Source organism: Homarus americanus, unplaced genomic scaffold, assembly GCF_018991925.1.
Source record: "Homarus americanus isolate GMGI-L3 unplaced genomic scaffold, GMGI_Hamer_2.0 scaffold467, whole genome shotgun sequence".
Taxonomy (NCBI): domain Eukaryota; kingdom Metazoa; phylum Arthropoda; class Malacostraca; order Decapoda; family Nephropidae; genus Homarus; species Homarus americanus.
The window spans coordinates 741,627-752,500 of NW_024741598.1; the positions used below are offsets into that span (position 1 = coordinate 741,627).

General features: G+C 42.1%; 1 protein-coding gene across 1 annotated transcript in view; it reads left to right on the plus strand.

Moving 5' to 3' along the window:
- Positions 1-5,664: 5,664 nt before the first annotated feature.
- LOC121875992 overlaps positions 5,665-10,874 on the plus strand; it is a gene marked incomplete at its 3' end in the record, with an annotated part of 38,684 nt that continues 33,474 nt past the window's right edge. The window contains 1 exon segment of the mRNA XM_042380837.1: positions 5,665-5,865. Coding sequence (XP_042236771.1) covers positions 5,711-5,865 — 155 coding nt within the window.

Below are 10,874 nucleotides of genomic sequence, written 5' to 3' on the forward strand. Positions count from 1 at the left end.
GTTGTAAATTCTGTACCAACCAGAACTAACTCTTGGCAGATTTTTCTGAAATTTGGTAACACTCACAAAATGTCGCTTCAAATTGCATTTCAGCCACCCAGCGCACGCCACCACCCGACAAGGCTACCTGCTTTATGTGTTCAAACAATAACAAATCAATCCTGTTAGGCTTAGAAACAATAATATTGATGATTCTGTGGTGGAAAGAATATCTATGTTGGGGGATGTTATGGTGAAGCTGTCTCTGTCTTATGAATAACGGGAAATAGTAAAAGTTGTCACACTAAACAGCTGACGTGTGTGGTGCTGGCGGTGTTTATAAGCAAGAAACTGGGAGCGTCTTTGTTGTTGTACAGTGTGTGTGTGCGTGTGTGCGTGTGTGTGATCAGTAGGAAAACATCTGAGTTCCTCCCAAAATAGAATATTGAAACAGTGAATGGTTTTATGCCTGTGACAGATATTGTGTCGTGTGCTGAGAGTAATGTGTTGCACATCTCAACAGGTAGACGTTTATGTACATGTGTGTGTGAGGCAGGAGTTGTAGCTATGACTGAGGGAACAGCAGCTGGCGCGGTAACACAAGTCAGAGGTACCTAACCTTACCTGACCTGACATAACCTTACCTAACATAACTTGACTTAACCTTACTTAACCTGACCTACCCTAACCTAACCAAACCTAACCTAACCTAACCAAACCAAGTCACTGAGGGTCTGGATATGACCTGGGCTGTGGTTGACAGATGTCGTAACTTCACATTCTCGCCTCGCTCAACATCTCGTGGTGACATTCTCAAAAATTCCTAAGTTAAATATTTTCCCTGGAGAGTAAATTAAGTGTGTCGAGTTTAAATGAAGTTTCAGTGAAGTCATTTATATCATTAAATCGTAAGTCAGTTTGATGTGTTTTAATAACTCTTACTTGAGAGGTAACTTAAATATACTCGAGTTTAAGAATACCTCTTTGGGTAATAGCTTAAGTTAAAGAGGAAAACTTAATATAGGAATCGTTGGAAGACCTTTTTTTTTGTTCTTATGTTTAGTGATTAGGTTAGTTACTCTTCCAAGTCATCAGTTAAGAGGAAAAAGTTAATAGTCTAAATGATTAGGTTTAAAGAGGCTCTTACATTCATGAGCTCAGACGCGGGAACACCAAGGGGCTTGAGACGATGTGGAGACGATAGCTAGAAGATACGACAGGTGTAATGACGTGTACTTTCCAGTTTAGTTTGTTAACTTTGTTACCTATTGTGACGCCGAGGAGCATGGTTGAGTGTGTTGGATGCAGTGTGATGGGTGGAGTTGCGACGTGATCGGAGGAGAATACTTTGCATAACTACGGTCTTTGTAGGGTGACATGGTTGTTGGTGGAGCAATCTTAAGAGGCTAGTTAGTATATTCTGGAGGGCGCTGTAGTCGGGAGCTGTGTGTTTGTAGAGAGAGAGAGAGATTTTGTGTGTGTGTGTGTGTGTGTGTGTGCGTATTCCCCCCCCTTCACTGAGCACATTAACATCAAGAGCCCCCTTCCTCCCCCTTCTCCCCAGCACAGGATGAGGACTCCCGTCTCTTTAAGGCTACTGACCTTAACGCAAAGACTTAAAACCGGTCGACGGCGATGATGATGATGATGACAACGACGACGCCGCCGCCCTGCTGACAATACCTCTTTTGTCTCCTCGGAAAATAGACAGAGCTAAAAATAGTGTTGCTTCATAGACGGTGAGGGGCAGCATGACGCCACGAGGGAGAACTGATGGGATGTATCTAGGAAGAGTTGGGGTGTTGGTGTACTGTGGGGGTGTGTTGGTGTACTGTGGGGGTGTGTTGGTGTACTGTGGGGGTGTGTTGGTGTACTGTGGGGGGTGTGTTGGTGTACTGTGGGGGTGTCTTGGTGTACTGTGTGGGTGTGTTGGTGTACTGTGGGGGGGTGTGTTGGTGTACTGTGGGGGTGTGTTGGTGTACTGTGGGGGTGTGTTGTGGTGTACTGTGGGGGTGTGTTGGTGTACTGTGGGGGTGTGTTGGTGTACTGTGGGGGTGTGTTGGTGTACTGTGGGGGTGTGTTGGTGTACTGTGGGGGTGTGTTGGTGTACTGTGGGGGTGTGTTGGTGTACTGTGGGTGGGATGGTTAGTCTAAAAATATCTCATTAAGTGGCTTAGGTAAAGACGATCTCAGAAAGTCATTTACGTCACAATGGCACCGGCTGAGTTGTGAAGTCGGACACGGACAACAAGAATGTTTATTACGGTATGGTACGGTAGGCAGATAAGGGAGATGGTTAATAAAGGTAAAATAGTGATGTAGTGTGTGAAAAGGAAGAGGAGTGAGATAAAGGATGGGGAAGAGGAAGTGAGGAGGAGGGAATCAAGGTGAGATAAGGAAGTAGTCTGAGTATAAGGAGGAGGAGGGAGACAAAGAATGAGGAAGGAGTCTGGGTGTAAGGAGGAAGGGATCAGGATGTGAAGGTCTTAGAGTATCGATATGGTTGACGGTAAAGGTAGACAGAAGGACAGGTGGACATTTAGACAGGAAATATAATGACAGTAATGAGAGTCAGTACGGTCGAGTGTGGTGAGAGAGAGAGAGAGAGAGAGAGAGAGAGAGAGAGAGAGAGGAATGACGGTATGACAGCGAGGGGAATGTTGAATGTAGAGAATGATGGATGGAATTCTTAGTTGATATGAGGAAGAGGATTTTGAGGGTGAGAATAAAAATGCGGATGAAGAGGGGAAGTGGAAATGGAGAGAGAGAGCGCTTGGTGTCTTCCTTATAGTAGAATTGATATAAGGATTTAATTTCCCACATCAAGGTAATTACCTCTCTCTCTCTCTCTCTCTCTCTCCTATGAACACTCATGGTGTGGCCGGGTAATGAGCTCAGGTAATGACTGTCACAAGGTCAACGCACTCACCTAAGTCCGTCACTCAACCTCACTTAAGTCCGTCACTCAACTCTCACTTAAGTCCGTCACTCAACACTCAATTAAGTCCGTCACTCAACACTTACTTAAGTCCGTCACTCAAAACTTCCTCAAGTCCGTCACTCAACACTCACTTAAGCCCGTCACTTAACACCCAATTGCCGTCACTCAACACTCACTTAAGTCCGTCACTTAACACTCAATTGCCGTCACTCAACACTCACTTAAGTCCGTCACTCAACAGTCACTCATTTGCCGTTACTCAACAGTCAAGTCCGTCGCTCAACAGTCACTCAATTGCTGTCACTCAATATAAACTTTGCCGGTCTAACTTTTGACAATTTGATTGACAGTGAAGTTAACCAAGGCAGATTACAAAGCCTTAAACAACAGTGAAATTTAGCCAGAGTTAACGGTGAACACTGTACAGAGGTTTACTTTGTGTTGTAGAGGTTTACTTGTGTTGTAGAGGTTTGCTTTGTGTTGGAGAGGTTTACTTTGTGTTGGAGAGGTTTACTTTGTGTTGTAGAGGTTTACTTTGTGTTGGAGAGGTTTACTTTGTGTTGGAGAGGTTTACTTTGTGTTGTAGAGGTTTACTTTGTGTTGTAGAGGTTTACTTTGTGTTGTAGAGGTTTACTTTAGGTGTTGGAGAGGTTTACTTTGTGTTGTAGAGGTTTACTTTAGGTGTTGGAGAGGTTTACTTTGTGTTGTAGAGGTTTACTTTGTGTTGTAGAGGTTTACTTTGTGTTGTAGAGGTTTACTTTGTGTTGGAGAGGTTTACTTTGTGTTGGAGAGGTTTACTTTGTGTTGAAGGTTTACTTTGTGTTGGAGAGAGTTTACTTTGTGTTTGTGAGAGTTTTACTTTGTGTTGCTTGTAGAGAGTTTACTTTGTGTTTAGCAGAGGTTTACTTTGTGTTGGAGAGGTTTGCTTTGTGTTGTAGAGGTTTTACTTTTGTGTTGTGTAGAGGTTTACTTTTGTTGTTGTAGGGGTTTACTTGTGTTGGAGGTTTACTTTGTGTTGTAGAGGTTTACTTTGTGTTGGAGAGGTTTACTGTGTTGGAAGGTTTACTGTGTTGTAGAGAGTTTACTTTGTGTTGTAAGGTTTACTTGTGTTGGAGAGGTTTACTTTGTGATTTGGAGGGTTTACTTTGTGTTGGAGAGGTTTACTTTGTGTTGAAGGTTTACTTTGTGTTGGAGAGTTTACTTTGTGTTGTAGAGGTTTACTTTGTGTTGTAGAGAGTTTACTTTGTGTTGTAGGGTTTACTTTGTGTTGTAGAGGTTTTACTTTGTGTTGTAGAGAGTTTACTTTTGTGTTGGAAGGTTTACTTTGTGTTGGAGAGAGGTTTACTTTGTTGTAAGGTTTACTTTGTGTTGTAGAGGTTTACTTTGTGTTTGTAGGGTTTACTTGTGTTGTAGAGGTTTACTTTGTGTTGTAGAGGTTTACTTTGTGTTGTAGAGGTTTACTTTGTGTTGTAAAGTTTACTTTGTGTTGTAGAGTTTGTGTTGTAGGAAGTTTTTGTGTTGTAAGTTTACTTTGTGTTGTGAGGTTTACTTTGTGTTGTGAGGTTTACTTGTGTTGTGGGGTTTACTTTGTGTTGTAGGGGTTTACTTTGTGTTGTAGAGGTTTACTTTGTGTTGTAGGGTTTACTTTGTGTTGTAGAGGTTTACTTGTGTTGGAGAGGTTTACTTTGTGTTGGAAGGGTTTACTGTGTTTGGGGGTTTACTTTGTGTTGTGAGGTTTACTTTGTGTTGTAGAAAGTTTACTTGTGTTGTAGAGGTTTACTTTGTGTTGTAGAGGTTTACTTTGTGTTGTAGAGGTTTACTTTGTGTTGTAGAGGTTTACTTTGTGTTGTAGAGGTTTATTTTGTGTTGGAGAGGTTTACTTTGTTTACTTTGTGTTGTAGAGGTTTATTTTGTGTTGGAGAGGTTTACTTTGTGTTGTAGAGGTTTACTCTGTGTTGTAGAGGTTTACTTTGTGTTGTAGAGGTTTACTTTGTGTTGTAGAGGTTTACTTTGTGTTGTAGAGGTTTACTTTGTGTTGGAGAGGTTTACTTTGTGTTGGAGAGGTTTACTTTGTGTTGTAGTGGTTTACTTTAGGTGTTGTAGAGGTTTACTTTGTGTTGTAGAGGTTTACTTTGTGTTGTAGAGGTTTACTTTAGGTGTTGTAGAGGTTTATAATGTTACCAGTATACTACAGTTATTATACCAATGGATATATACCACTTGAACTATATAATCTGCATACTAATTGGACTATACACTTACTTCTATACACTTACTGCTATACACACTTACTTACTACAAACATACAACTAATACACACACTAATTTTATGTTGATATACACTTATTAATACAAAATAACTATACTGCAAGACGATACGTTTAACTGACATGCACTCACCACTATACAAGAACTGTATACACTGTACTGATTTCTATAGTGTGTATATATTGTGTGTATAGTGTGTATATTGAGTGTGTATGTATGTATTTCCGTCAAATATTTGTATTGCGGAGTGGAGTGACAAGTGTGTGTTTTCTCTTTTCAGCCGCGGTGGGGGAGACTGCATCGGAGGCTGGAGGTGGAGGTGGAGGAGGCGCAATTGAAGGCCCTGGAGGCGGAGGCGGCGGCGGAGGAGGAGGAGGAGGAGGAGGAGGAGGTAATGGTGGAGGTGGTAATGGTACCAGCGGCGGAGGAGGAGGAGGAGGAGACGGTGGAGGTGGTGGAGGAGGTGGTGGTGGTAGAGGAGGTGGAAGAGGAGGTGGAAGAGGAGGAGGAGGAGTAGGAAGAATGCCCACCTATAAATCGCGGGTAAAAGGAGCAAGTCAAGTACAGTTCAGCCTTAACCTGATCCGCGCCGCTCAGAGAGAGTTGCAGTTCCTCTACTTCGTCAACAGACACCCGGCGCTCTACCAGGGACCTCTAGTGAAGAAGGCCATCCAGAGGTGAGTCTTGATGCCATATTACCATGATACCACCATACTACCATCATGTTACCATATCCTTGTTACCATAGGACCCTTGTCACCATACTACCATCATGTTACCATATTATCCTTGTTACCATAGGACCCTTGTCACCATACTACCATGATCTCACCATACTCCCGTCACCAGTCTTATCCATTATGCCATAAATCTATCTCACTATTATCTACTGAAATATTATTGATATTTAACAGTAAAACAACTACCATGGAGAGAGAGAGAGAGAGAGAGAGAGCAATTTATTTAGCACACGACCTCAGAGTCTTGGGATGGTTAGTGTACATAATTGGCTGAGTGATGGTGAAAGCAGCTTATACTAAAACCTGATCATCACCATCAAAGGCTTCTGTGCATGACTTCCTTCTCCTAGACATTCTTAACCGTATGTCTGGTCTGCTCTCTGTGCATGACTTCCTTCTTCTAGACATGCTTGGTCATATGTTTGTTACTCTGTGCATGGCTTCCTTCCTCTAGACATTTTTAAGTCATCTGTCTGCTGCTCTAAGACTCTTTGAGTGAGACGGGAAACGATGGAAGCACTTGTGTGTTTCTTCATTTAGGAAATCGTGGTTATGACATTTGTCGCTGTCACTGTGTGTGTGTGTGTGTGTGTGTGTGTGTGTGTGTGTGTGTGTGTGTGTGTGTGTGTGTGTGTAAACCTCTATACAAACACAATACACAACAAACAAAATCCATCGCACACACAGTGATAAGGGGGTGAGGAGGGAGGATAACAAGATCACTGAGGATCGAGCAACTTGTTTGTCGGGAAATGCAATTTTGGCTGATTAGTTAAGGCGACCTGAAGCTCCCCCCGCGCTACCGTATAAAACCGTCCAAGGCTTCGAAAATATTCAGAAGACGTTCCTTGTAAACACTGAGTCTGGTTCACGGTGTTTAAGGACTTCAGAATTATCATGATACTGTATTTCAAGGGCAAGTTAAAGGTGCTTCAGAAAACCAAGTATACATAATACACTAACTGGCTACAGTAAGTATACATAGAAGTACTAATTTGGTACACTATACATAAAAACACTAACTGACCACCAAGTATACATAACCACTAATTAATTCCGCCGAGTATACATAATATCACTAATTAGTAGCACCAAGCATACCTGTCTATAAACACCTGAAGATCACACACACACAAATCTGAGCACGGCTTCTGGGGTAACTTAAGTGGGTCGATTCTGAGGTCTTCTGAAACAAACTATCGATTAGAGTTCGTCCCAACAGCCTCATTGTCTTTAATTACATTGTCCAGAATGGTGGTGTAGGGGGGGAGTGACAATAACATTAAAATATGTAATTGTTGAGATTTTCTTTCTCTCTTTGTTGGGAAATGAAAATTGTTTTGGTTCTCGACTGAAGGAATTTGGGATAGTGATTTTTTTTAATGTTTAGATGTGTTGATGTTTCTCTTCATACTAGCCTAACCTAACCTAACCTAACCTAACCTAACCTAACCTAACCTAACCTAACCTTACCTAATATAAGCCATAACCAAACGCCAACGTAACGTAACCTATCCTAACCCAACCCCCTAACCCAACCCCCTAACCCAACCCCCTAACCCAACCCTAGCAACCCGCAACTAGCAACCCCAGCAACCCTAACCTTCCCCCTAACCTTCCCCTAACCCAACCCCCTAACCCAACCAAACGTATGAAGGAAATGAAAGAAGCCATTTTAAGATTATTACGGATGGCGTCAACGTAGAAATTGGAAAATTAAATTCTTGAAACGTCTGTGGGAAAATCTTTGGTGTAAGTGATAGAAATATGATAGAATTTTGTGTGTAGTTAAAAGTGTGAGAATGAAGTAATTTTCTTTCTTCACAAACGGAGAGATTGAAGTGAATTTCTTTTTTAACAAATTGATTAATGAAACTCTCTCTCTCTCTCTCTCTCTCTCTCTCTCTCTCTCTCTCTCACATACAAAGATAATTAATAACAAATAGTCATGGACACAACCCACGTAAAATATAAATCCAGGTTATCTTCTTATTTTATGCAACAAGATATTTACCGTCCTATTGTTTCTCAGCTGGTTCAATAACAACAATAACAGGTCGTTGTAACGCCAAGTAAAATTGAGATATTGCAAAGAAACGATTAAAGGCAGTTGACCTAGGCAGCAGCTGCAATATTGTTTTGGTTGTGGGAACTGACCTCAAGAGTTGGTGTGTTGCAGGACCACGAATATAAACCCTCCCCCAGGCGACCTTCCTCCTCCCACAGGCGACCTTCCTCCTCCCACAGGCGACCTTCCTCCTCCCACAGGCGTCCTTCTTCCTCCTCCAAGCGTCCTTCCTCCTCCCACAGGCGACCTTCCTCCTCCCACAGGCGACCTTCCTCCTCCCACAGGCGACCTTCCTCCTCCCACAGGCGACCTTCCTCTTCCTACAGGCGTCCTTCTTCCTCCTCCAAGCGTCCTTCCTCCCCCTCCAGGCGACCTTCCTCCTCCCACAGGCGACCTTCCTCCCCCAGGCGTCCTTCCTACCCCAGGTGACCTTCCCCCAGGCCACCTAGGAGACGTCACCTTTAAAGCCTCCGTCCCGTCCCTGAGCAAATAACATTAAGGTATCTCCTCTTTAAACTCGGCCGTGAAGGTAACCAAATCTGTGCATGGTAGAGCCTTCTTCCTCTTCTTCCTCTTCTTCTGTCCTCTTCTTCCTCTTCTTCTTCATCCTCTTCCTCCTCTTTTTTTCTCACTCCCTCCTCTCATTCCTCTACACTCCTCTTCTCACCTCTTCCTCCTTCTCTCATTACCCTTCTTACTCCTTCCTCTTCCTTTTCCTCCTCACTCCCTCTTCTTATCCCCTTCCTCTTTTCCTTCATTCTACTTCTTACTCCTCCCTCTTCTCCCTTCTTTCTCCTCCTTCTTCATCTTCGGCTTCTTCTTCTCCTTCCTTCCTCTTTTACTCTCTCTCCTCCCTCTTTCGCATTCATCCCTCTTCTTCCCTCTCACTCCCTTTTTAATCTCCCTCCCTCCCTCCCTCTTCTATCCCCTTCCCTCTTCTTCACCCCCTCCTTTCCCATCCCTCTCTCAACCCCCTCTTTCCCCTCTTCTTTCCTCCTCTCTCTTCCATCCTCACTTTCTCCCTCTTTCACCCTACCCCTCTCCTTCTTTCATCACCCCCCCTCTTATCCTCCTTCCTCTTTCTCCCCTCTTTACCTCCACTCCCCACCTCTCGTCCTTCTCTCCCCCCCCACCCCTCACCACTCCTGCACAGTATTTCGCTGGCCTGAAAATGAGGGGAAAATGTGAATAAAATGAAGGGAAATATTCGGGAAAGAGAGAGGAGAAGTTTTCGGGAAATACAGGAATATGTCGGGAATAAAGGGATAAAGTCGGGTATAAAATAGTAAGTCGGGGAAAAAAGAAAACCAAGAGAAAATTGGAAAAAACGAGTGGACTCCAGGAAAAAGTAAGAGAAATTGGGGGAAAATAGGAAAACTCAGGGAAAAATAGGAAAGGTCAGGTAGATTTATGATGTTAGGTTGATAAATAGTCGTAGTAGATAGTAATAGTGTTTGTATTATTATCATTATCACCATCATCATCATCGTCATCATTATTCACAGGGTCAAAAGGTCATGACCTCAACTATTATCATCCACAGGTTCAGATCTTCAACGACTCGCAGGATAATTTTCTCCTTAAGTGACCATAATAGAACGCATCTCAGTATTCTTAATGCACTTTTGACGCCATTATGATTACCATATTTGAGCCATTGTTAAGTGAGCCAATTACAGGCGTTCCCGCATCTCCAGTTAGGAAGGAAATTTGATCTTTGAAACGTGTGAGGAGTCAGCCATTTATCTTCTTAATGATCTAAAGTGTGGATATTAAGGTAAAAGATCAGCTGAAGATTAGACACCCCAGCTTATTTAACCTGAAGATTAAACCACTGATCAATAAATAGGAAGCTTTGGTTTAGGTTAGGTTAGGTTAGGTTAGGTTAGGTTAGGTTAGGTTAACTTCTACATAACTACAAATATATTTTCAACTCAACCTGTATATAATAACCATAACACATTAATATACAACACAGGTAATCTTGGTATCCTGAACAGTGGTTAGGTGGCGTCAAAAAGCCTATCATCTAAACCCTAAGTTAATACCTACAGTCAATAACGACCCTTAGCAATAACAAGGTATTAAATAAACTACCATAAGGATTGTGGAGGATTATTAAGCCGCTAACCAAATAGATCCTTAATTTAAATTACTAATTGGAACAAGTTAATTACAAACGGTCTAGTTATCTACGTGTATATATATATTTAGGTATTGCCGGTTTGGTTAGGTTAGATTAAGCTAGCGTTAGGTTAGGTTAGGTTAGGTTAGTCTATCATTGGGTTAAGTTAGGTTAGGTTAGGTTAGGTTAGGTTAGGTTAGGTTAGGTTAGATTAAGCTAGCGTGAGGGTGCCTAATCTTCATCACACAGTCCACAAAGCTATAAGGTATGATATTCACCTACACAATAATTATCTCACAAGGATTATACTAATTAGTGCTAATTAGTGTTGGAAGGAGACTTAGTAATGTTTTAAGACAGATGACGAGATAGATTGCTAATTATGCGGTATATTCGTGTTATATTAATGTACAGTCACTCAAAGAACTATCTGTACTTGGGGTGATCGATGAATTACAGAATGAACACTGTGACTCCTGTTGTCTCGGTAGGGTTGTCAAAATCCTTCGTCCATTGTGTCATATTTTTTCAACACGATTTTTTATAGATAATTTTTTTTTTTGAGTGACTGTATTGTTTAAGTGTGTACTCGTATATTGACAACATAGACTCGTTGATGAACTCAGGTGGCTTTGAGTACAATAACCCACATTGTTATGGGACTCAAGGAGCTGTGAGTACAATAACCCACACTGTTATGGGACTCAAGAATAGAGACAGGAACCCCACTGAATATTAATGAAGAAAAATAAG